Source organism: Clupea harengus, chromosome 4 (assembly GCF_900700415.2).
Source record: "Clupea harengus chromosome 4, Ch_v2.0.2, whole genome shotgun sequence".
Taxonomy (NCBI): Eukaryota; Metazoa; Chordata; class Actinopteri; order Clupeiformes; family Clupeidae; genus Clupea; species Clupea harengus.
The window spans coordinates 6938438-6964598 of record NC_045155.1 but is presented as its reverse complement, the minus strand read 5'-3'; the positions used below and the strand labels follow the sequence as shown (position 1 = coordinate 6964598).

General features: G+C 43.0%; 1 protein-coding gene across 1 annotated transcript in view; it reads left to right on the top strand.

The window, feature by feature from the left end:
- The window catches only part of dnah12 (dynein, axonemal, heavy chain 12), a 35743-nt gene that overhangs the window by 3707 nt on the left and 5875 nt on the right, over positions 1-26161 (top strand). The window contains exons 8-60 of the mRNA XM_042707517.1: positions 313-508; positions 850-1038; positions 1218-1371; positions 1661-1752; positions 1905-2083; positions 2457-2592; positions 2953-3078; positions 3387-3521; positions 3857-4050; positions 4199-4433; positions 5024-5209; positions 5506-5706; positions 5955-6149; positions 6380-6501; positions 6681-6963; positions 7242-7361; positions 8015-8171; positions 8651-8823; positions 9176-9328; positions 9731-9970; positions 10231-10476; positions 10602-10721; positions 11085-11194; positions 11321-11504; positions 12421-12663; positions 12728-12817; positions 12947-13135; positions 13392-13511; positions 13910-14098; positions 14385-14536; positions 14829-14967; positions 15169-15335; positions 15473-15728; positions 16010-16306; positions 16550-16728; positions 17024-17216; positions 17478-17639; positions 18956-19150; positions 19615-19748; positions 20168-20330; positions 20413-20493; positions 20649-20825; positions 20980-21111; positions 21228-21317; positions 21471-21611; positions 22254-22495; positions 22779-22926; positions 23209-23354; positions 23562-23776; positions 24137-24329; positions 24807-24999; positions 25202-25374; positions 25610-25750. Of these exons, the coding sequence (XP_042563451.1) occupies positions 313-508; positions 850-1038; positions 1218-1371; positions 1661-1752; positions 1905-2083; positions 2457-2592; positions 2953-3078; positions 3387-3521; positions 3857-4050; positions 4199-4433; positions 5024-5209; positions 5506-5706; positions 5955-6149; positions 6380-6501; positions 6681-6963; positions 7242-7361; positions 8015-8171; positions 8651-8823; positions 9176-9328; positions 9731-9970; positions 10231-10476; positions 10602-10721; positions 11085-11194; positions 11321-11504; positions 12421-12663; positions 12728-12817; positions 12947-13135; positions 13392-13511; positions 13910-14098; positions 14385-14536; positions 14829-14967; positions 15169-15335; positions 15473-15728; positions 16010-16306; positions 16550-16728; positions 17024-17216; positions 17478-17639; positions 18956-19150; positions 19615-19748; positions 20168-20330; positions 20413-20493; positions 20649-20825; positions 20980-21111; positions 21228-21317; positions 21471-21611; positions 22254-22495; positions 22779-22926; positions 23209-23354; positions 23562-23776; positions 24137-24329; positions 24807-24999; positions 25202-25374; positions 25610-25750 (9066 nt within the window). The remainder of the gene's footprint in view (positions 1-312; positions 509-849; positions 1039-1217; positions 1372-1660; positions 1753-1904; positions 2084-2456; positions 2593-2952; positions 3079-3386; positions 3522-3856; positions 4051-4198; positions 4434-5023; positions 5210-5505; positions 5707-5954; positions 6150-6379; positions 6502-6680; positions 6964-7241; positions 7362-8014; positions 8172-8650; positions 8824-9175; positions 9329-9730; positions 9971-10230; positions 10477-10601; positions 10722-11084; positions 11195-11320; positions 11505-12420; positions 12664-12727; positions 12818-12946; positions 13136-13391; positions 13512-13909; positions 14099-14384; positions 14537-14828; positions 14968-15168; positions 15336-15472; positions 15729-16009; positions 16307-16549; positions 16729-17023; positions 17217-17477; positions 17640-18955; positions 19151-19614; positions 19749-20167; positions 20331-20412; positions 20494-20648; positions 20826-20979; positions 21112-21227; positions 21318-21470; positions 21612-22253; positions 22496-22778; positions 22927-23208; positions 23355-23561; positions 23777-24136; positions 24330-24806; positions 25000-25201; positions 25375-25609; positions 25751-26161) is intronic.

The following is a 26161-nucleotide window of genomic DNA, read 5'->3' as shown; positions in this document are numbered from 1 at the left end:
AGATAATTAGATCCAGTAATTATTATGAGTTGTATGAGTTGTAGTGTAGTAGTTTATGTTGTTTTCAGTTATTTTTGATCTAATGTTGTTAAAAGATACTTACAATCAGATTTACTAACTGCTGCTATGTTTTATGGATACAAGCACACATTATAAGTTCCATTAATTATTGTTATTAGAAATAGTATAGTAGTTGTATAGTTACAGTTATTCATGATATTAAGTCATTAAATAATAATGAAAATCTGATTCACGAACTGCTGCCAAAGTCATGTAGTTGCTTGGAGTACTGAAATGGACTTGTACTTGAAGGTCGACGGGGCCCATTGACTGTGTGAGCCTGAAGAACAAAGTGGCTCTGGAGTGCGACAAGATTGAGGCCAGACTCATGAACACCTGGTTCCCCAAAGTCATTCACCTTCTCACCAGCAAAGATATGATACAAGGAATAAAGGCAGACAAGCTTGACTCTTTCTACAACTGTGCCTCTACCCTCATCTCAAATCAGGTGAATTGAAATATGTGAAAGTCAAATGTAAATACTGAGAGGTCTGCCTGCTCTCCCTGTTTTCTGTGTGAAAATGTAAAGTTGCTCATCTGAAGGGACATTACACTGCTGTGCTTTAATATGCACTACTATACGCCCAGGACTTCATACACAGACAGTCAGATTGTATCATTGCTAGATAATGGGTTTATTTTTGGAGCATTTTTAAAACTATGTATGGATCTCGGGTCCAGGTTGCATTCATGGGTTTAAGGAGATAACTATAACTATAACATTAAACTAAGTTTAATGTCATATTGTCTCATGTTACATGCTCCCCCCCTTCCCAACCTACCCCCTAGCTCAAGAGCCTAATTGAGCGCAGTGTGGAGGAGTTTGCCAGGCTGTTCAGCCCCAGCAGAGCCTATAAATTGCCCCTCTTCAGGATGGACCTGACCTTTGATGATGAGAAGATGGAGTTTTACCCTAGCTTCCAGGACCTGGAGGAAGCTGTCATGGAAATCCTGAATAAGATCACCAACACTATGCAGGTGCACAAGACAGGAACCAAATTTAAACAAGAATTGATGGAAACCCTCCTATGTATAGCTTAAATCAACTAGCATTTGCGATTGTATCATGTTTGGACGGCTTTTTTTCTCACTTTATCTGCTGCACAAAGGATTATTTGTTTATTCTCTGCGTGTGTGTGTTTGTGTGTTTTTCACAGAAAGTTCAAACGGTTCAGTCTTGGCTGGCAGAAGCAAACTCGTCAGTAGTAGATGCTAAACTGGCCAATCACGTGTTAGTCTGGGCTCAGAAGACAGTCAGAGATGCTGTGCGCAAGCACCTGGAAGAGCCAAACCAGCACTTCCAAGATTATGGTGAGTCTTCATGATAACAACGGGCAAGATTCAAATGAAGCTACGGTGCAGTCTTCTTCTCATAAGACTTCTTTTGATGGTACAAAAAAAATTAAAACACTAAAACTCTAATGTAGGGGTTATACAGTTCCTCAAAGTACAATAAATCCATTTGTTCCTTTTTTTCTTTGCTTGTATTGTTAACACAGAGAGTTAGCCATTGTACTATCTTCTTGCTATGGCTGTATTTCTCATGCACTACATGTGGTAATCGATGACAGAGATTCTTTCCACTTGTGTTTTTCTACAGTTGACAGCTATGACTGGTTAGTCGATGGGACAGCTCAGGCTCAGGTAGACAAGTTCATTGAGGAAGACCACAGTTTTGATGAGTACACTGAGGTAAGACCACATGTCTTAAACGCCATTTAATGGACAGGTTGTATGTGGACATATGCCTTCGTGTTGGCTTCATCTATTCATAAATTAATGGAACTACATTAATTACATCCATTTTATTATTTTTTTTACTAGTGAATTGATTTGTCTTTCAGCAAGTAGAAGCTTTTCGGAAACTGTCGAGGGATATTATCAGCCTGCCTTCTGTGGCTCATTTTGCCATGGTCCGCCTGGACTGCGAGGAACTGAAGCAAGGCCTCGCCAAAAAGGCTTTCGCTTTTGGACAAGTGCTCTTGGAGCAACTTATCAGCACTCACCGTGCACACTGTCTAGAGTAAGACCAGTTAATTGTCTTTCTCTGAATCAGCCTGTTAATCAGCCTTATCTTGGTGGAGTTAAATTGCAATGCATTTGGTCTTGGTTTGCTAGTCACTCTGTTACCTGTGTTTGGGAGATATATAGTATAGACAACAGTTGTACAGAGCTGGTTGTGACATGCATGCAACTTGTAGCCTTTTATATACATATATATATATATATATGTATATATATATACAGTATATATACACACTGGATATGTATCCATAAGTACTTACACTCTTCATTACCAATAAAGGATATGCAGTGTATGTATATATGTAGGTAGTGAAAACCCTTAACATCCAGTTCCTCATCCAGTTTTTATTCATTTCCATTGTGAATCCAAGGATATGTAATGAGTTTAGGACCATCCAGGAGACAGCACTTAAAATCCCTGAGACGACAGAGGACATCACAGAGATGCTCGCTTACATAGGACACGTGAAAACCAAGGGAATAGAGGAACTCAATGCAAAAATTATGGTGCGTGTTATCCTGCAGAATTTACCAGTTGTTTCCCAGGCATGCACCATGCACTTATGGGGCCTTAATGACGGGCAACGAGCAGAGCAACGAGCAAAGGCCGTCCCGCAGGAACTAAAGCTATCGTGTGGCGTGTGGAACATTGCGCTGACTCACCCATATTTGTCCTTAGGCTCTTGCTCATGGATTTAAATTAGCAAAAAGATTTTGCCAAGTTATTAAATTAGTTTTAGTTCATGCGTGACGGACTGCTTGCTTTGTTTGTTGCCAGTTGCTTGTCAATTAAATGTTGTCTAACTGCTTAACATTATTCACAACGTTATTACCAAAATGTGCCAACATCTATTGTTTTCTATGCAGGAGACACAGCACAGATTAAATTACTTACTGGATGTGCACCTGTTCAGCGCAGAGGACCTTCATCTGAACTCAGTAGTACTTCTCTGGCCCCAGAATATACTGCCAATCTTTGATCTTAACGATGAGGTACTGTGTGCCTTTTTTTCATACTTTTATTTGCTTTTATTGTATGTACTTCGAATATTTTGTCATGTTGATGTATATTGTGTGAGAATATATCGTCATTTATCATTTACATGTACGTTTCATTTAACAGACACTGATAGTACAGAATACATTTTCATTAGCATGTCGGCCCCCTGGGAATCGAACCCATGATATTAGTGTTGCTAGCACCTTGCTTTACCATTTGCGTTTTGCTGAGCTACAGCTACAGGAACGCATCATGTTAAAGACCACGGTATATTTACAATACTGTCTGTCCGCTGGTACAGCTGATGGAGAAGGCCAAGCATAAGGGCGAGCAGGAGCTGCTGCTCAGGAGGGAGAGGCTGACCATGGAGCTGGAGAAACTCAGCCGCAGGATGAAGGAGTTTGAGGAGTGCTCCGAGCTGGACATGATGCAGCAGGTGAGTCCTGACCTAGCGGAGAAGTCTGCAGCATCCGTTACAGAAGTCTGCAACCTCTGCGGCATCTGCCAGTGTGTCTTAAAAGAAGTGTGGTTACTGTTTGGTCAAAGTTACTAGAAAGGAAACAATGCAAATAATGAATGAGTTCAAATAGCCTTTATGGCACATTTCATCATACACACACATCTTTCCTAGAACTACAGCAACTTTCTTTTTACATTATTTAAATGGGTAATACTCCTGAAAACAGAATTGATCCATGACCTGTTTAATACCTCTCCTAGATATCATGTCCTTGCTGCTTCACAGCTTGCTAACTCTGACGTCTCTTGTAGTATGTCAGTGATGTGAGAACGGTTCAGAAACGACTGCAGGATGCTGAGGAGGCCATCGTTTTCATTAATAAAGAGGAGGCGCTTTACAAATGGGACCCGACAACCTACCCGGCTGTTGAAGTTATCCAGGAGAGCACTGAGCCGTTCCAGAAGCTTTTTGGTTTGGTGTTGAGATGGCAACGAACTGAGAAGAAGTAAGTGGGCTTTCTTTATTTTTGGCTGCATTCGCTTGTGAAACCTGCAGTGAAGTGTTTTTTTCCATCTACTGTACAGTAGACCCATTAAGCAGTAGTGTGTAAATATGACATTTTAACTCATTAATCCATGTAACCTGCCATTTAGATGGATGGATGGGGAGTTTTTGGACCTGAATGGAGAGAGCATGGAGGTTGAGGTGGATGAGTTCTTCCGGGAGATCTACAAGACGCAGAAGTACTTCCAACAGAAACAGAAGAAGGCTGAGCAGGAGAGAGAGAAAACAGAGCAGAAGAAAAAGCCAGGAGAACAGGATGACAAGCAGGAGAACTCCACCGTCTTCATCTGCTCCAGAATACTAGAGCAAGTCAAGGACTTCAAGGTACTGACGAAGTTACTGTAAATATGCCTGTAATTACTCATGTGAGGCACAAGAAAATCCATCCCTTGTCTCGGGAACAGAGTGATTTTTCACTCTATGGGAAACAAAGACTATGCCATGGTTTAGGATGCAATAGACAGTAAGCAGGGAATTAATAGATTAAACCAGGATTTCAGGTACAGGGATTTGTTAACGCTTAAGCAATGGATATAAGCATTCCTAGAAAGAGACCGTGAGATCATGATTAAACGATGCAATGCTGCATCCAGGTTGGGTAGGGAGGATGTGGTTGTTCTCAGGTAAGTGGTTGATGAGAGAGTTTTGCCCTCAAAGTGAGGGATTTGAATTTCTTGTGTGGAAATCCTTTTTTCAGGTGTAGCGTCACGAAGGAGCTGTCCATGGTGCTGAAATGTTTGGGGGGCAGTTTGGAATGACAGTCTCAAACTCATTTAAGGAAGCCCTGTACAAAGTCATTTTTTAAAGAAGGCCTGTCCATAGTCATTGATGTAAAAACATGAAAATATGTTAATATTTAGTTTGCAAATGCCAACCCACCTGCTTTTGTGATGAGGTGTGAATTCTTTCCACAGGAAAACATTCCGACGGTGTCCATACTGTGCAACCCGGGCATCCGTACTCGGCACTGGGAGCAGATGTCCTCCATCGTTGACTACGACCTCACGCCCAATTCGGGCACCACGCTGCGCAAAGTCCTGCGACTGAACCTCACCTCCAGCCTGGAGCAGTTTGAGAGCATCAGCGCTGCCGCCAGCAAAGTAAGGCCAGCGTGGGGGTTGCAGGGCTCCACTGTGTGCAAGGATATCCTCTTCATCTCAGCTCTTTTAATTAATTAGGCGATAATAGGATTAGGAATCCTCCCATCTGAACTTGATTCTGCTAATTAGATGGGATGTCTGTGCTAGTTTACTTACTGTGCTTTCATACGACTCCATTTCATGACTCCCTCATAATTGAACCCATTAGATTACCATTGTCCTTGCTAATGCCAATGGTGTGTCAAGTTGACCTACAGGAGATAATAATGCTGACTCATGTCTCATGTGCCGTACAGGAATTCTCCCTTGAGAAGGCCATGCAGACCATGGTGGAGGTGTGGGACTCGGTGTCTTTCAACCATCACCCGTACCGTGAGTCTGGGGTGTCTATCCTCACCGCTGTGGATGAGATCCAGACAATGTTGGACGATCAGATCGTGAAAACACAGACCATGAGAGGCTCCCCTTTCATCAAACCCTTTGAGACAGAGATCAAGGTTGGTAGCTACCTGTAGCTGCAGAGTTTGGACACGTACGCAATCTGACCAGTTTAAAAAAGAAACAAAGAAAAATCAATGAATATAACCTACCATTAATATGGAGTTACAGTACTCTTAGTTGATTGGATTAAATGTTTTTGTATTGATATCATATGTTTAGATGATGAACATTTCCAAGCATTCAATCTGATTGGTTACTCACAGCACAGAATAAAACAATAACATGTAATGTTGTTCATCCTTAGGCCTGGGAGGAGTGTCTGATCCGTATCCAGGACACCATAGACGAGTGGCTGAAGGTGCAAGCGCAATGGCTCTACCTGGAGCCCATCTTCAGCTCAGCAGACATCATGCAGCAGATGCCTGAGGAGGGGAAACTGTTCCAGATTGTCGACAAGATCTGGAAGGATGTGATGAGGCACTGTGTGAAGGATCCAAAGGTAAGGTTGCTTTTTTTTTTACCTACTTTTCTGGATGGTTCCAAAAATTGTTTCTAAATTGATTCCCGGAAATCGTATGAATTAGTTAATTTTTTTTGTGGAGATGGACAAATACTGGTCCTGATGCCTCTGTGATACAATTATAATATCTAAGAATGCGATATTTCTGTGTAGGATTTTTGATAAATGTTTTAATGTTGCATATATTTTGTTTTTCATTTCCACAAAAGATTTTACCTGCAACATCACTGCCTGGTTTACTTCAAAAACTTCAAGATTCCAATGGACTCCTGGACAAAATAATGAAAGGGCTGAATGCCTACCTTGAGAAGAAAAGGGTCTTCTTTCCACGGTTAGTCAAAAATCACCTGCATTATTCTCCATACATATGTCAAATCTGTCATGCTAAATTAAATATGATAACTCAGCTGTGGTAGACTTGGCATGACTTAATTTGCAGGACTGGCGTTGGCATGACTGATTTGGCATACATATAAAAAAAATTACAATTTTCCATTTTTGTTGCCACAGGTTTTTCTTTTTGTCCAACGATGAGATGCTGGAGATCCTGTCCGAGACCAAAGATCCTCTGCGGGTGCAGCCGCACCTGAAGAAGTGCTTTGAGGGCATCGCCAAGCTGGACTTCCTGCCCAACCTGGACATCCAGGCCATGTACAGCAGTGAGGGCGAGAGGGTGGAGTTCATCAAGCTCATCTCCACCTCCGAGGCCCGCGGTGCCGTGGAGAAGTGGCTGGTGCAGGTGGAGGATATCATGCTCCGCAGTATCAGGGACGTGGTCGACCGCTCCAGACTGGTGAGATGGTTTAGTTATTTACTAGCTGTGGGTATGTGGGTGTGTGTGCGTGTTTTTTTTCATGTGTGTGAGGGAGAGAAACAAACAGAACAAGATAGGGAAGGAGAGAGTTTAATCTGTATGTATATATACAATATGACAGAGTCAAAACCAGTGTTTTTCTTTTTCTTATGTTAGTTATCCTGGGTTAATTATCTTAGGTTAGTTATCCACAGACAGACTGACAGATTTGGGTATCTTGACATTTAGTGATCATGGTTCTCTCTGTGTTGCTGCAGGCCTACCCGGAGACCAAGAGGAGTAAGTGGGTACGAGAGTGGCCTGGGCAGGTGGTGCTGTGCACCTCTCAGATGTTCTGGACACTGGAGGTCCATGAGGCCATCCGCAGTGGACCAAACGTAAGGATTGGGTTCCTCCTCATGTTTTATAGAAATACGTTTGATCATGGAGCTTAGAAGGCACATCCTTGTACACAGTATCTTACAAGTGAGGGCAATATTTTATGATTTTATGACCAATTAGGTTTTTACTACCTTTCTGGTTCTTTAACATGCCTTATGTCTTTCATTATGTTACCATGTGGTCTCATGCCTAAGGTGAATTTATAGTCCAGGCAACAAGTGTTGCTCGACAAAAATGAATAAGGTCTGGCGACGGCGCAGCAGCTGTGGGCTTTCATAGTCTGATGACAAACTGAGAACATAACATGTAATTTCAACAACTCGGCTACCTAGCTAACTAACATTCGATTACTAATTAATTAAAGTTTTATTGACTACGGAAGACAGACAGAACAATCCTGAATGACACATTTTTCTCTTTAAACTTTGTGATCTTATCATTAACATAGAAAATACTGTATATCTCCTTGTGAAAAAAAAAATGTCTTTGCCCTTTCAAAATTTTAGATGTATGTTACAAGGTCTGCAACACAGACCCTAGCAGACACGAATGTAGTCTATTTTACGTAATTTTTAGTAGAGCGACACTTGACGCCTAGCCACTTAATTGGCCTTTAGCACTGCAGTCACAGCAACTTGTGTTTTTGTAGGGTTTGAAAAACTACCAAAAGCAGTTGACGGTGCAGCTGAATGACATTGTGGAGCTGGTGAGGGGGAAACTGCCCAGGCAGACACGCACCACCCTAGGAGCGCTGGTGACCATAGACGTTCATGCTAAAGACGTGGTCATGGAAATGGTCGAAAAAGGTAGATATCTCCACAAATACAGTGCATTTAGAAAGTATTCAGACCCCTTGACTTTTTTCATATGTTATGTTGCAGCCTTGTGCTAAATTAGTTTAAATTAAAGTAAGTTAAACTAAAATAAGTATAAGATTTTCCCTCATCAATCTGCACTCAATATCCCATAATGACAAAGGCAAAATAGGATTTAAGAATTTTTTGCAAATGTATTCAAAAGGAAAAGCTGAAATATCACACACACTTTGTCATTTTGGGGTATTGAGTGTAGATTGATGAGGGGGAAAATGAACCTTAATGATTTTAGCATAAGGCTGCAACATAACAAAATGTGAAAAAAGTGAAGGGGTCTGAATTTCTGAATGCACTGTACGTACACACAGTTATACATTATTCACATCGTTTTTTGTATGTGTAGTGTTTTATATTGTATCATGTAATATCATAATGACATTCATTTGAGCTATTGTTCATGTCTGTTTCAGGTGTCTCACATGAAATGGATTTCCAGTGGTTATCCCAGCTTCGTTACTACTGGGCCAATGAGAACGTTTCTGTGCGCATCATTAACTGCGATGTAAAGTATGCCTACGAGTACTTGGGCAACTCGCCTCGCCTCGTCATCACTCCTCTGACAGACAGATGCTACCGCACTTTGGTAAAGGAGAATATGGCAATATGGTTATATTGAATTAATTTTCGTTACACTTTTTTTCCAGCAATTCTGATGTGATACAAAATGTTTGAAATAAAAATAGATAATATCAATATAATAAATTATACAAATCATTTAAAAAAAATAAAAAAAATAAATGCATCTCAATTTGTATTAAGTTATGTTTAAAGTAAGAAGTTTGATCTAAGTTAGATCATCTGAACATAAAGGTAAAGGTCCGGTATTTAGCAGACGCTTTTATCCAAAGCATCCTGCAGTGGCTTGGAAACGAACCCAGTTTGACTGCTTTGAAGACAGCGACACTAACCACTGTTGATATTTCCCTGTGTCTTAGATCGGAGCGTTTTACCTGAATCTGGGGGGCGCTCCAGAGGGCCCTGCTGGGACAGGTAAAACAGAGACCACCAAGGATCTGGCCAAAGCCCTGGCCGTGCAATGTGTGGTGTTCAACTGCTCTGATGGGCTGGACTATCTGGCCATGGGCAAGGTATGAAGCCCCGGAAATTCCTGTTAAAGTTGTTTTTATCGGTATTGACAGGATTTAAGATTCCAAGGGTCTTGATACAATACACTATTGACTTCAAATGATTGATGAGCTGGTTGATAATATGAAATATTGATTTTAGTTTGATAAATTGATTGAGAAATAGCAACTGGGTCATATCGATTATTGATTTTAGACACGCACACACACACACACACACACACACACACACACACACACGCACACACACACACACACACACGCACACACACGCACCACACACACACACACACACACACACACACATCCTCATATAGCTGACTGAATTGAACAGAAACGGCTCTGTGAGGTGAGAATACTCATGCACTAATGATGCTGTTCTGCCTGCTCCTGTTCCACTCTTAGTTCTTTAAAGGGCTGGCCTCATCTGGGGCCTGGGCTTGCTTTGACGAGTTCAACCGCATCGAGCTGGAGGTGCTGTCTGTGGTGGCCCAGCAGGTCCTGTGCATCCAGCGCGCTGTTCAGTTGAAACTGGAGTACTTTGACTTTGAGGGGACGGAGCTACGCCTCAACCCCAACTGCTTCGTCGCCATCACCATGAACCCGGGATACGCCGGTCGATCCGAGCTCCCTGATAACCTCAAGGTGACCCCCCTCCCCCTCCCCCTTCCTTCCCTCTCCTCCTCCCTCTGAAGACTCCCTGACACCTCCATTACTTCTGCTGTTGATTAATTAAATTAAAGGTGTCTAAACGGGGCCCAACCAATTTCAGTGCGCAGATTAATTAGCGAGCCCCTGATTTGAGCTGCCTGATGGAGAAAACTAGACACTAAATCCATTGCCGCAATGTCAGCTTAAGCTCATTTATCTCTGTTCCGCTGCTTTCCTTGCACTGTGTTTACCAGGTGCTGTTCAGGACAGTGGCCATGATGGTGCCTAATTATGCGCTGATAGCAGAGATCTCCTTGTACTCCTATGGATTCTTCAACGCCAAGCCGCTGTCGGTGAAGATCGTGATGACCTACAGACTGTGCTCGGAGCAGCTCTCCTCCCAGTTCCACTATGACTACGGCATGAGGGCCGTGAAAGCGGTGCTAGTGGCCGCAGGAAACCTCAAACTCAAGTTTCCCGATGAGAATGAGGATATACTGGTAGGCTTTCTAAGTGAAGCATCCCTATAAAGAAAATATTTCATTTAAAAAATATAAAAAAATATTTCAGGAATATTGCATTTAATGTGTTATGGTATCTTAAACCTTGATGCTTTCTGCTTCAGCTACTCAGGTCTATCAAAGATGTGAACGAGGCAAAGTTCCTCTCACATGATATTCCTCTGTTTAACGGCATCACCAGTGACCTTTTCCCTGGCATCACCCTGCCTGCAGCAGACTATGAGGTTTGACAGTTTCATCTGTGCCATGTAGATCATTTTTTAGGTTCGTTCTGAAATGTGCAGTACGTGATTCTAATCCAGTACACTTTTGTCAAATTCAGTGAATTGCTCCACACAGTTCTCAAGTTATGTTCTTTAGTTGTGTGCGCTCAAAAAACTCTGGTGCTCACAAACAGTCCTGGCTCTGCACAAAAAATTGTGGCTCGGAGCCATAAACAGTTCCAGCCAATCAACATGATGTCTCAGGAGCACGGAGGGGAGGAGTGTAATTTGATTGGCTCCAATATTAACGACCTTTTCGCCAGAATCGGGGACTCCACCTTTAAGTTGCTTTTGTGTCATTTCTGTATCTGGTTTGATTTGCAGCTCTTTTTGGATTGTGCTCATGAGTGCTGTAAAGAGCATAACGTCCAGCCTGTGAGCACTTTCCTCGAAAAGATTATCCAAACCTACGAGATGATGATTGTTCGTCACGGGTAAGCTTTTAGCAACATCACTCACATTCTAAATGCCGTTGTTGAAGATCTCATTTTTCCATTGATAGATAGTAACCACAGGTCTTGATTATTGAGGTACTGTTTCTTTTTTTTTTATCTCTTCAGGTTCATGCTTGTTGGAGAGCCTTTTGCAGGCAAAACCGTAGTCCTGCATGTGCTGGCTGACACCCTGACCCTCATGCATGAGAGAGGTTACAACAATGAGGAGAGGGTGATGTATCGCACCGTGAATCCCAAGTCCATCACCATGGGTCAGCTCTTCGGGCAGTTTGACCCAGTCTCTCACGAGGTACGCTTAAAAAATGTCACTTTTAGTCCGTCTATATTAACAATGCATTGGGAGGTGTCAGAAGGTGTAAAAGAGGATGTAAGATGTAACAAGTCCAGCTGCATCTCACAAAATGAAGAAGATAGCATTAGAAAAAGGATCAATTTGTGGTTTAAATGTAAGAGATAACGGCCGTTTAGGGGTGATATGGAGGATTTGATACATCTCATATCTGATATATGAGAATAATGGCACAAAACTACGACACCAGGTAGATACCTGTCAGCCAATCAGCAATAAGTATATTTTCTCACCATAGTATACATTGAGCGGCTTCATCTCCTCTTTCGCTACAAGTGTAATTCTTTGGCTGACTCAGACCATGGGTGGACAGCAGCCATGCTGGTGTGGATGACGTCAGATAATGTCTGGTGGATCTGATAAGTGTGTCAGACAGATAGAACGCAGCCTGAGTGTTATCATCTGCAGAACAGATGGGTTGCTAGTAAGTAGGTGGCTTTTGTATGATTCCACCCCCCTACCCCCCCCTAATGGCGACATGACCGACATACTCTTCAGATTTGCGGTCCTTTCATGACTTCTGATTGAAAATGGGATTGGACGGCTGATGCGTTGACATCACAGGTTTTTTGCTGTAGACACCATGCATGGAATTAACATTAAACGAGATGAGTCAGTTTTGTAATGGCCCACTGATTCTCATGAGAATCAAGTCAGTAGGATGTTGTAGCATTATGAGGTGTACTGTATGAATTCACTCTGACAGGATAAGTCCAGTGTGACATGGGCACATTTTATTTTATTCTCTAATAAAGACATGACCTCTTTTCTCCCCATTTCTGACCATTATGTTCTTCTTTCTTTTTCTTTTTTCTGTCTTTCTTTCTTTCTTTCTTTCTCTTTTTCTTGTTTTCAGTGGACGGATGGGATTGTGGCTAACACCTTCCGCGAGTTCGCCTCGTCTGAGACGCCTGATAGGAAGTGGGTAGTGTTTGATGGGCCCATCGACACGCTCTGGATCGAAAGCATGAACACTGTGCTCGACGACAACAAAAAGGCATGGAGTAAACATCAACATCCCAAAAATAGCGGATGGCACACTTTTGTTACATACATACAGTACATGTTTTTCTTTCCCCCTGGTGGCATGAAAGTGAAAGTGTGAAGTGAAGCACTGTTACATTTCTTTCTGTCTGTGCTGTTACTTACTGTCTTTCTTTCCTTTGCAGCTCTGTCTCATGAGTGGAGAAATTATTCAGATGTCGAACCAAATGAGTCTCATCTTTGAGGCCATGGACCTCTCTCAGGCCTCAGTGAGTACAGATCATTAGGCCACGATGACTCGTCCTCATAAGTAGGTCAGACCCACACACCAGTTCTGACAGCGGCTCTCACATTGTGAGTTTTCTTCCCCTTTCCTCTCATTGCTCTCCCACACGTAGCCAGCCACGGTTAGCCGCTGTGGGATGATCTACATGGAGCCGTCGCAGCTTGGTTGGAGGCCGCTGGTGATTTCATGGCTTGACACCCTGCCGGAACCTTTGAAGACACCGGAACATACCTCCCTGCTGTTGGAACTGTTTGATTGGCTGGTTGGCCCTGCTCTCAGAACCCTGCGTAAACACTGCAGGGTGGGCGTGGAGTTCCTCATCATTTTCCCTTTCCGCTTCACATTATTGACCTCATGGGCTTCACCTTCACCTTCAATTGATTTCAAATATTGGTGGCAATTAGTTGATTAGCTCAGTACAGTTTATTACCAACTCATATCACTCAATATATAATCTGTTATATAAACCTCTAGAAAATGTATCAGCAATTAATAAATACTGTATATAAACTTCACCTCTGTCTTCACTCACTGTCTGTATTTTTGCCCTGATATAGGAAGTGGTCCCTACAAGTAACAGCAACACAGTGGTGTCTCTCACAAGACTGTTTAAGATGCTGATGACTGGGCCAGTGACTGAAGACCCTGGAAACAAGAACATTCGCACATGGATCATGGTGATTGATCTATTTAAGTTTTAATCTTAAAGGCTAAGAGGTAAATGTCTGTGGTTATTTTTGGTGTAGGCAACAGTTGCTCTGGGCATCAGTGTGTGTGGGGGGGGGGTGTATGATAAACTCTCACCCCAGAATGCCATTTGGTAATGGAGACAATCACCCCCTCAATGCAGTTTAAATGGAAAGGGTGCAATAATTGTATGTTTATCTTGGTATATATAATATTAAATATATTAGAATAAATAGAATGATAATATACTTCAACAGCTCTCTAAACTGTGGAACCGTGTGTGTGTGTGTGTGTGTGTGTGTGTGTGTGTGTGTGTGTGTGTGTGTGTGTGTGTGTGTGTGTGTGTGTGTGTGTGTGTGTGTGTGTGTGTGTGTGTGTGTTACTTCAGGCTGCCTTTGCCTTCTCCCTGGTGTGGTCAGTGGGGGGCAGCTGTGACACAGGCGGGCGCACGCACTTCGATTATTTCCTCAGGGAGATACTCTCTGGAAACTCGAAGGAGGACCCTCTTCCGTCCGCCTTGGCCAAGTGGGAGTGCCCCTTTGATGAGAAGGGTCTGGTGTATGACTACAGCTATGAGGTTTGCCTGACGTGTATAAACTCTCTCTCTCTGTTTCCCTTTGCTGACTGCAGGGATTTTGGTTGTAATGTTACAGTCTTCAGTGACTCATAGGCCAGTTGAAATGCAATGTGCTACACTGCAGGATGCACTGTTAGTCATCACCCCATGTGGAGACGAAGCACTTTATAAAGTAACCTTTCGAAATACCAGTTTATTTGTTGTCGATGTAAATAGAGTTTGCCTTTGGCTTTTCAGAACACATTGACTGAACTCTCTGTAACATATTCCTTTGTATCATTCACAGTTCAAAGCAAAAGGGCGTTGGGTGAACTGGAATGAGTCAATCAAGAACATAACATTAGGGGACAAAACTACCAAAGTGCAGGATATCATTGTCCCAACCATTGACACAGTGCGGTATGCCTACCTGATGGACCTGTGCATTCAGTATGGCGTGTAAGCTCACATTTCCTATGACATAGTGTGGCATTGCAATCACAGTGGATATTCCCGTCAGTTGTGTGTAAATCCTCTGTGTCAGTTGAAGTAGTTGAGTAACATTAGATTTTATCGTCTTGTGACCTTGCTGTGTTATTTACATTTAGCAGATGCTGTTGTCTAAACGGAGCTCAAGTGTCTTGCCCTTACCAGATGGCCTGCAGGAGTACATGAGAGATGACGGCTGTTTTGTGCATCTCTTCTTGAGTTTGTTTAAAGGGCAGGCCTTTGTGTATTGTTTACATTTCAGACCCCTTCTGTTTGTGGGCCCCACTGGAACGGGGAAGTCTGTGTACGTGAAGGAGAAACTCATGAACAATCTGGACAAGGACAGCTTCCTGCCTTTCTTCGTTAATTTCTCAGCTCGGACTAGTGCCAATCAGACCCAGGTAAACCCAGAAGCCAAAACATAGCAGGAGCCACCTCTGCCTTACAAGGCATGTGTAATGCCATGGCTACAATGATGATGATGACGACCACCTTCAGACCAACACCTTATTAGCTCACAATATCTAAAAATATAAGAAATATCTGACTAACTTAGATGTATGTGGGAATACAAGCACTTGAACCTAATTTTCCCTGAACAGAACATCATCATGTCCAGGCTGGATAAGAGGCGTAAGGGGGTGTATGGGCCTCCGATGGGCAAGAAGTGTGTCATATTTGTGGATGACTTGAACATGCCAGCAGTTGAGATTTTTGGAGCACAGCCTCCTATTGAGCTGCTGCGACAGTACTTTGACCATGGAAACTGGTGAGCAATCATTTTGAATACCTTTTTTATATACTGTATCAAGAACATATATATCTTGATAGTATAGTATAGTAATTCATATAATTTGTATAACTCCATTATGGCCCAATGTTTCAAACTAATCTTATTTGTTTCAGGTATGACATTAAAGATACAACTAAGATCACTTTAGTTGACCTTCAGCTCGTCGCGGCGATGGGCCCTCCTGGTGGAGGAAGGAATGCGGTGACATCACGCTTCCTGCGTCACTTCAACATCTTCAGTATGAACATTTTCAGCGATGACACCATGGTCCGCATATTCTCCAACATAGTGTCTTTCTACCTCCGCAACAACGAGTTCCCTCCTGACTGCTTTACTGTGGGCAACCAAATTGTCGGTGCAACACTGGAGGTACTCAGTCATTTTTACTTAATAATAAATAAATAAATCAGCTAGATGTCTTCTGATACACAATACATACACAATAGATCATGAATATATATATATATATATATATATATATGATAATAATAATCATGGATACTAATAAACAATCTTAACAAGCTATTCTTACATATAAAATATTTTAGAGAAATAACAGCTGTATATACCCTATTTTTTCCTTCTGTCAGTGTTTTTATTTGTTTTCTTTAATCGGCTTCCTGACACATTTTTTTCTGTTCTTCCACTAGGTCTACAAAAATGCCATGGAGAATCTCCTGCCCACGCCTGCAAAGTCCCACTACACCTTCAACCTGCGGGACTTCTCCCGGGTGATCCAGGGCTGCCTGCTGCTCAAGAAGGAGTCCCTGGCGAGCAAGAGCACCATGGTTCGCCTCTTCGTGCACGAGGTCTTCCGTGTCTTCTACGACCGCCTGGTGGACAACCAGGATCGCGCCTGGCTCTTCCAGTTCATGAAAGGCATCGTGAACGAGCACTTCAGAGATAGATTCGACGATGTGTTTGATCACCTCAAGGAAGGGAGCAAGGTTAGAAACTACCAGCGGGAAACAATCTTAATTTCAATGAATGACATTTGTGTTTCATTAATATATTTGACACATTTGTCTTGTATTTAATTCTGTGGGACTAAAACTTTGAAGCACTAAACTTTAAAGTATTTTTGGTGATTAGGGCTAGGGTTAATGTGCCTTCCTTTTATTCTTTATATTAATACAGATACAATTATTAAGCACATTAGATAAGTTGTGTTTTGTGTGTTCGTTGTGTAGCTTTGTGAGGAGGACCTTAGAGGCCTACTGTTTGGAGACTACATGAACCCTGATGTGGAGGAGACGGAGAGGCTGTACGCTGAGGTGCCGTCCATGGAGAGCTTCGGCGAGGTGGTGGAGCACTGTCTCGACGAGTACAACCAGACACACAAGAATCGCATGAACCTGGTCATCTTCCGGTAACTACACCATTGCCTGTGCATGAAGTAGTGGATTTTATCCACAGTTGTGAATACATGTTTTATAAAAATAACTTGACCATATCAGTTATTTTGTTCATGAATCTTGAACCCATGTTGTGTTCCCATTTTGTGAATGCTATGCATCAGTTGTACAATGGAAGCAATAGATGCTAGTTAATACAAAACCAACTTACCCATGATTTGACTCACCACCATCAATACACATTGTTTTATAGCGTAAATGACGACATGTAGTCATATAGATGAAAACTTATATTTTGTTTTTGCGAAGCTACGTCCTGGAGCACCTGTCCCGGATCAGCAGAGTGCTGAAGCAGCCGGGTGGGAACGCGCTGCTGGTGGGTGTCGGCGGCAGTGGCCGTCAGTCCATCACTCGCTTGGCCGGCTTCATGTCCGGCATGACGATCTTCCAGCCCGAGATCTCAAAAAGCTACGGCCTGAATGAGTGGAGGGAAGACCTGAAGGTACGGGGCTGCAGACAGAGCCACAAAAAACGATGCAGTGTGACATACTGAGGTGGTCACTGACTAACCAAACATGACATACTGAGGTGGTAACTGATTTACCAAACATGACATACTTAGGTGGTGACTGCCTTACCAAACATGACATATTGAGGTGATAACTGACTTACTGACCAGCTGTCTGGAAATCTGCTAGTCTTCAGTAGTCCATTACAGAATTGGTAATATTGGTGTTACTCTGACGTGTGATGTGTCTTACAGCATCTGCTGAAGAGCGCAGGGGTGAAGGGTCAAAGGACAGTGTTCCTCATCACAGACGCCCAGATTAAGGAAGAGGCCTTCTTGGAGGATGTGGACAGCGTCTTGAACACAGGGGAGGTGCCAAATTTGTTTGCTGTTGACGAGAAGCAGGAAATCATGGAGGTAAATGCGTCATACTTCATAAACGTAATGTTATTAATCCGCTCACATATTCTTTCTGTGTCCAATAAACTATTTTATTCCCACAGTTATACAGAGCAGATGTGATAGGTGAAAATTCACCCTAGTTACCTCAGGACTCCGGAGCTGCATATAAGTATATTTATTAGACAAACAACAATTGCAATCGGGCTCACTCCCAGCACAAGGCTGAAAGTGAAGCAATGATAAACACATCACACAAGGTTTATATAGACAGAAGTTGAGCATTCAGCAGGGATAATCACGTGGTGAAATTCTCACTGCCATGAATGGAGGCATTTGTGTCATGTTTGGTACTGACCAATGTTGCACATATGTCCCTGATAACACCCGAGATGGGAAAGACTTAGATCTGATCCTACAAAAGATGCAAAAAGTTGTCCAACAGAATGCCTGATGGGGAACAGGGCCTTCAAGGACAGAGCAAAGAGGCCTTGTTTGAATGTTATCTGAAGCCTAGGCGAGCTAATGACACACACACACACACACACACACACACTCACACTCGACACCCACTATGTTGGCCTACAAATGCAAAGTATACAAATGTGTGATGTGAAATATGATGATTGACTTATGATGAGATGAAATAATGCTCAGTAATGATCTCTGTTCCGAAAATCCATGTGATGAAGCTCAGAGTGATGATTTTGAGGTTATCCATTGAAATTGATAATTGACGAATTAAGAAAGATGATTTGTGATTTTGATGGTGATTTTGAATTATCCATTGAAACGGATAAAAGGAGGGACTGATGGAGATAATTTCCAAACACTGTTAATGACTTAAGAATATAATAATCAAGTGCTTTGTATTAATATATTCCTTGTATGAATCATGTGCTTATGAAAGCAGGAACATGGCTTTTCTGCGTGTGTGTAACTAAGATTATTAGGTGCCACTTAGTCTGCATATGTACAAGAGCATGTTTAGACCAGAAGAGATAAGAAGGGTCGAACTGTGCTTCTTCCAACCTTGCAAAACTTCCATCCTTGCCTCGGACGTGAGAAATCCACCACGTGATTATCCCTGCTGAATGCTCAACTTCTGTCTATATAAACCTTGTGTGATGTGTTTATCATTGCTTCACTTTCAGCCTTGTGCTGGGAGTGAGCCCGATTGCAATTGTTGTTTGTCTAATAAATATACTTATATGCAGCTCCGGAGTCCTGAGGTAACTAGGGTGAATTTTCACCTATCAAGATGTCCACTGATAAATAACTTGTAGTAATAGGGTTTCTGCATCCACTTGGATGTTCACCTGTTTGTCTCTCAGGCTGTGCGACCCATCGCTCAAGCCGGCAATAAGAACCTGGAGTTCAGCCCTCTGTCTCTGTTTGCATACTTTGTGACTCGGTGCCGGGAGAACCTGCACATTGTGGTGGCCTTCAGCCCGATCGGCGACGCCTTCAGGAACCGCCTGCGTCAGTTCCCCTCCCTCATCAACTGCTGCACCATCGACTGGTTCCAGGTGAGGCCGCACTGATGAGGCTTGTAATTCATGTCTGGTAATTCTGTGGCCGACTTCTAGCGGAATTCCCTGAGGTGTGAAGGTTGAAGTTGTCTTTAAGTTAGAGGTAACACAGTCAGCTGGGCATTATTGCGATATAAACTTTGATAAGATGATTGGGGCCGGCTAATCCTGCTCATCTCTTACATTTCACCATTTTCCATTTAGAACTGCATTGCAGTGTAAAAAACACCTGTTGCCTGTGGTCTGATCTAATATAATAAATAACAAGATAAATAATATAATATAATATAATTTGATTTAATATAATGTAATATAATGTGATATAATATAATTAAAACAGAACCACAATTGAGTATTCTGCTGTACTTTGAAATACCATTGTTTGTTTATCATTCATCAAATATCTGCTGATTAAAAAGGTCACCTGTCAACTCTTTGTATCCCCTGTCCTGCCCTGCCAGCCTTGGCCAGAAGAGGCGCTGGAAAGGGTAGCCAACCATTTCCTGGAAACTATAGAGATGACTGACCAGGAGCGTGAGAAAGTCATGCCCATCTGCAAAACCTTCCACACCTCTGCCATCAACCTCTCCCACAGGTATGTAGATGAGTGATGTCATCTAAATATACACGCTGAAATATAGTGACATGCTGAAATATGAAATATAATATAGAAGCATGTACTGTATATGTGTGATGTGACTTAACATATACCCTCTGAAGTATTTTGTGCAGAAACACATAGCTCTCCTGTTTTTCATATTCATATCCTATTTTTCATTCTTTCGAACTATATCAACAGTATCCATGCATTTGTGGCATAAGCTTTCAGGTCTTTCCCAACCTTTCCACAGAGCACACTAAAATAGACACACATATTTCAGCTTGCTTGTGTGTGTTTTTTTGTGTGTCTGAGAAACATCTCACATCATCTTACATAAAGGCCTTCTCCGTGGCCGAAAAGAAGCTTCAAAATGTCTTCACTCACGTAAAACTCCTGTAACTACAAACCCCTAGATTCCTGTCAGAGCTTGGTCGCCACAACTACGTGACCCCCACCTCCTACCTGGAGCTCATCGCTGCCTTCAGGTTGCTCCTCACGCAGAAGAGAGACACAGTGATGAAAGCCAAGAAGAGATACACCAATGGACTGGACAAGCTAGCCTTTGCCGAGTCTCAGGTTAAGAAACCTTTAATCCTTTAATTGAAACGAACGTGTTCATGCATTTGGGTGACCCTAACCCCGAAATATTGCTTGTCAGGTGGGGTCAATGAAGAAGGAGCTGGTGGACTTAAAGCCCAAACTGGAGCAGGCTAAGATAGAAAATGCAGCAATGATGGAGGTTAGCCTTGATTTCCACTCTGTCACTAAAAAATGATTAACTGTTTTTTTTTTCACATTTATTTTTAAACAGTTTAGTAAATCGGTGGTGTTGTCCCCTTGGCCTCTCATGACGTCCTTTACTTATCTCCCTTGCTCGCTGCCGTGCTCTGACAGGTGATCGAGGTGGAGTCTGTCCAGGTGGAGGCCAAGAGTAAAGTGGTTCGTGTGGACGAGGAAGCCGCCACGCTGAAAGCAAACGAGTCCCAAGCTCTGAAGGACGAGTGCGAGAGCGACCTGGCCGAAGCCATCCCCGCTATGGAGGCTGCCCTCTCCGCTCTGGACACCCTGAAGGTCAGTGCTGGGGGTCTCTGAATGCCACTGGGAAACTGTGTAGATCAAATTCACTGTGAAACTCCCAGTCAACTCTGCGGCTGGCCTATTTTTAAGCACGCTGGTGAGGTGCTGACCTTGTGCAGGTGAACTGAATCGTTATTTAATTCCAAAGCCCTCAGACGTGACGATCGTGAAGTCAATGAAGAACCCCCCCTCAGGAGTGAAGCTGGTGATGTCTGCCGTGTGTGTAATGAAGGATATTAAGCCGGAGAAGATTAATGATCCAGCAGGAACTGGACAGAAGGTGACCCCCCCCCCCCAACAAAACACACACATACACACACAGAAAAGTCAGAATAATTGTGAATGACTGTTCTGAGGGAGTTGTGAATATTTGAACTCTTCCAACTCTTTCCACAGATTCTTGATTACTGGGGTCCAAGCAAAAAACTGCTGGGAGACATGAACTTCCTGCGTGATCTGAGAGTGTACGACAAGGACAACATTCCTGTAAGCCCTCACACACTCAAGAAAACACCCCAGAATACTCTGTTAATTCAAAGCGTAAATACAGCGTCATAGAGTTCAACAGTGAAATGTGTGTGTGACGTCAATAAACCTGAGAAGGTGAAATATGTTACTGTATGTGTTATGATGTGACAGGTCCATGTGATGCAAAAGATCCGTGCCGAGTACATGACCAACCCGGACTTCGATCCTGCCAAAGTGCTAAAAGCCTCGTCTGCAGCCGAGGGTCTCTGTAAATGGATCAAGGCCATGGAGGTGTATGACCGAGTGGCCAAGGTGCTGTAACCAGCGTTCCTCTCATATCTGTTGGTACAGATATCCATAGTTTCTGCTAATCTGTTAACTCTTAATGGTAGAGATGTTCAGTGATGCTATATAAGCACAGGGCCACACCTTCACTTTCTTTACCTTCATCTTTTCTCTCATATCCATTTGTACCATAATGTTTTTGTTCTCATTTATGAAATTAAATCATCACTGGATAGTACAGATTTCAGACAGCTCAATACAAAAGCAAAATGTAATTTGAGATTCCTGAACCACAACACACACCTCCCAACCCCACAAGTACAAGTTCTCCTCCAACTTTGGTGTCTGGGTCTTTTTTCTGTCCCGTATATTGGGCAGGAAGCTGTATCCAGGCTCTCTCTGCTCAAGTTCATTAGTTCAGCTCATATCTCTATCCAGTCCTCTCTAGCTTGGTACATCCAGGTTCCCTTGTCTCCTCCTGTGGCGCTTCCCCCTTATGTTGCAAAGTCTCTTTGTGCTTTTATGTTATGAATAAATGCTCAGTATGGTGCAGGTGTTCTCCTTAATGCTCTTCTCCTGTGCACATTTCTAATGGGATCACCTGTCTTTAACCACTGTACATATTTCTCCGTGTTTCTTCATCTTATTCTGCATCCATCCAACCTTCAGGTGGTGGCTCCCAAGAAGGCCAACCTGGCTGAGGCCCAGCAGTCCCTGGCCACCACCATGGCGCTGCTGACCCAGAAGCGGGCCGAGCTGAAGGAGGTGGAGGACCGGCTGGCCTCGCTGCAGCACACCTTTGAGGAGAAGACCCAGGAGAAGGCCCTACTGGAGCAGCAGGTGGCCCTGTGCGCCAGCAAGCTGGTCAGGGCAGAGAAGCTCATCGGAGGCCTGGGGGGAGAGAAGACCAGGTGCACAGTCACTCATCTTTCACAGCCACTTATCTTTCACAACCACTTATCTTTCATTAGTTTTATACCATTATTTATCATTATCCATTATATAGACTATTCATTGAAAAGCTGAGTGGAAGTAGTAAAAGTGTTAGAATAGAGATCATCTTTTTTTGTAGTAATGTCATATGGTCTAGATTTTGAAGGGTTTTAAGCAAAGCCAATAGGATATTTGCCTGCCAATACTGTTTTGTTTCACATACTGTATATTTTATGTCCGTATTTTCTCTGTTTCAAATAGGTGGTCCAAGGCTGCAGATGATCTGCAGAACACCTATGATAACCTGACTGGAGACGTGCTGATATCAGCTGGAGTCATTGCTTACCTGGGGGCTTTCACAGCAGGCTTCAGGCAGGACTGCACCAAAGGCTGGACCAGGCTCTGCAAGGCACAGCGCCCAATCATTCAGTTTTATGTTATCTGTGCCCTTTTAGGGTCCAATTAATGTCCTGATTGCACTTCAGATACAGTGTGGAAGTTGCTAGAATACTCAATCATTCTTTTATGCAAGTGCTATTGTGTCTTGAGAAATGAGAATCCAAGTGGTGAAATAAGGATTTTGTAAAACATTCATTTATCTAAATATCCATTCAGTGTATTGTCAGTAATTTGAATCCTACAGCCTATGAAGTCAAATAATGTGAGATTATTGGGTTTTCTTCCTTCTCAGACCCAGAACATCCCGTCCTCGGATGACTTCTCTCTCAGTAAAACGTTGGGAGATCCCATTAAGATCAGGGCCTGGAACATCGCGGGCCTGCCCACCGACAGCTTCTCCATAGATAACGGGGTCATTGTGAGCAACTCCAGGAGATGGTGAGTCATACCTCAACACTAGATAACACGCAACAAAAAAGCAAAATGTCTTTCAAAACCAGGATGTCCAAAAACTAGGATGTTTTTTTTTTTTATCTAAACAGCAATGCAGGTATAATTCTTTTTTGGTGTAATTCGAAATAATCATAAATAAATGAGAAATGACTGATGTCCGTTCCTCCCTCCCTTTCCTCTCCTCTGCCCCAGGCCCCTAATGATAGACCCTCAGGGCCAGGCAAACAAGTGGGTGAAAAACTCCGAGAAGGAGAACAACCTGAGCGTGATCAAGCTAACGGACTTGGACTTCATGCGGACGCTGGAGAACTGTATCCAGTTTGGCACTCCTCTGCTGCTGGAGAACGTCGCGGAGGAGCTGGATCCGTCTCTGGAACCTCTTCTGCTCAAACAGACCTTCAAACAAGGTGCCTGTCGTTGATTTAGTATAGAAGCCTGAGTGTTCAATCCAGTGTTTATTTTGAAGGAGTTTTAAGATATAAGTTATATGGGGACTTTTTTACGAGCTTTGGTTGGGATGGAGAATTTGGAATCTGAATCAAATTCTGTCATCAGGCAAAATACCTTTCCTGAGGTTAATACAATCAGCGTTTACTACCATAAACTGTTATAGTATATCAGTAGTATACCATCCTTGTATGGAGGTCATAAACATTTCATTCCTTATCACTTTCTCTCTTCCCACAATCACGGTTTAAGGGCCTCCGTTCTTGGCAGCTCTTCATTTCTCTCAGTGCAGTATTGATATAATATCTGTACTGTCTTAGGGGGTATGGACTGCATCAGGCTCGGGGAGTCGGTGATTGAGTATTCTAGCGATTTCCGCTTCTACATCACCACCAAGCTGCGCAACCCGCACTACCTCCCCGAGCTGGCCACCAAAGTGTCCCTGCTCAACTTCATGATCACTCCAGAGGGGCTGGAGGACCAGCTGCTCGGCATCGTGGTGGCCAAGGAGAGGTGGGGATGAGACACACAGCTATGCACAAACACACAGATACACACACACATGTGCAAGTACAAGTATACACACACACACACACACACACACACACACACACGCACATAAGTGCAAGTATACACGTTCACACACAAACCCACACACACACGCTCACATGCACACACATGCATGTATATAACCACATATTTGCACACTCAGACAAACACAATTCATATTGTATAAACATACATATTCACAAACACACACACACATTTTGTCACACATGTACTTACTGATATTGTGTTGAACTCTATGGGCCCTCATTTCATTAATGGCCATCTGGCAACAAGCTACGAGCAAAGTCTGCCACTCATTAACTAAAGCTCATTTAATAACTTGGCAAAATTATTTTGCTAGTAATAATATGAAATATAATAATATTAACGTTAGTAATTTGTAAAATAGCTTATATCCCAGTCCTACCGTGTCTCTCATAGGCCGGAGCTGGAGGAGGAGAGGACTGCTCTGATCCTGCAGTCCGCGGCCAACAAGAAGCAGCTGAAAGAGATCGAGGATAAGATCCTGGAGACACTTCATTCCTCAGAGGGCAATATCCTGGAGGATGAGAGCGCCATCCAAATACTGGACTCGGCCAAGATCGTGTCCAACGAGATCAGCAAGAAACAGCAGGTGCGTTGTGTGTGTGTGTGTGTGTGTGTGTGTGTGTGTGCGCGCGCGTGTGTGTGTGTGTACATGTGTGTGTGTGTTTGTGGAGTCTGAGGATTGTGATGAAGTGTTGTTGATGTGTCTGTATATGTGATGACTTTTTCATTCAGCTTCTCCCTTGGACCGGACTTTGCTTTTTTTCCCCTTCCCTCTCTTCTCCATTCAGATAGCAGAGAAGACCGAGATTAAAATAGCTGAATCGAGGGAGGGCTACCGAGCCATTGCCAAGCATTCTTCCATTCTCTTCTTCAGCATTGCAGACCTGGCCAACATCGATCCCATGTACCAGTATTCTCTCAACTGGTTTGTTAATCTCTACATCAACTCCATACAAGACAGGTGAGTGACATGGCACTACGTAATTTCAACACATTACAGCAGCTGTGATATTACCATAACGGATTACCACAGTTGTTCAAGGTTTTTGTCAAAAATGCTGCTACATCAGAGATGTCCAGCGTTTGGATTTAAAGGATGTTTGTTTGTTTGTTTGCATTTTTGTTTCTCCCCATTAAATGATGCCAGTGGACTTCCAGAACTTCAATTATTTTCATTCTGTGTTCCTCCTTGACAGCAATAAATCCAAGATCCTGGAGAAGAGGCTGAGGTATCTGATTGACCACTTCACCTACAACTTGTACTGCAACGTGTGCCGCTCTCTGTTTGAGAGAGACAAGCTTCTCTTCTCCTTCCTGCTGTGTACAAACTTGCTATTGTAAGTCACCTTTTAAAGTTCTGTCACAGGATTTTTAAGTTGTTCTGCACTTTAGTGACTGTGGCAAGCATTAAGTACTACACCTTTGTGATCCTAAACTCTGGTCGCCGTCACAAAAGTAGCTGCACTGAAAATAAAGACGTTTCTGGAACTCTTCTGGGCTCTGTGATCAGCCATTTTCAAAATGTCAGGAAATTTCCACAGAAAATGGGAAATGGGGAACCCTGCCTGACAGCAGCAAAAAGATAGTAACAATGTTTACAGCTTCCTCGACTTTGGGAAAATTTGCCTACACAACACTTTGACGCCATGTCTGAGTGTGCTGTTCATGGCACGCTTCAGAGCATTCAGCTGCATATTCAACAAACTCTCATCTCATGCAGACCCTGGTGACTCACCCCAAACCCAGCA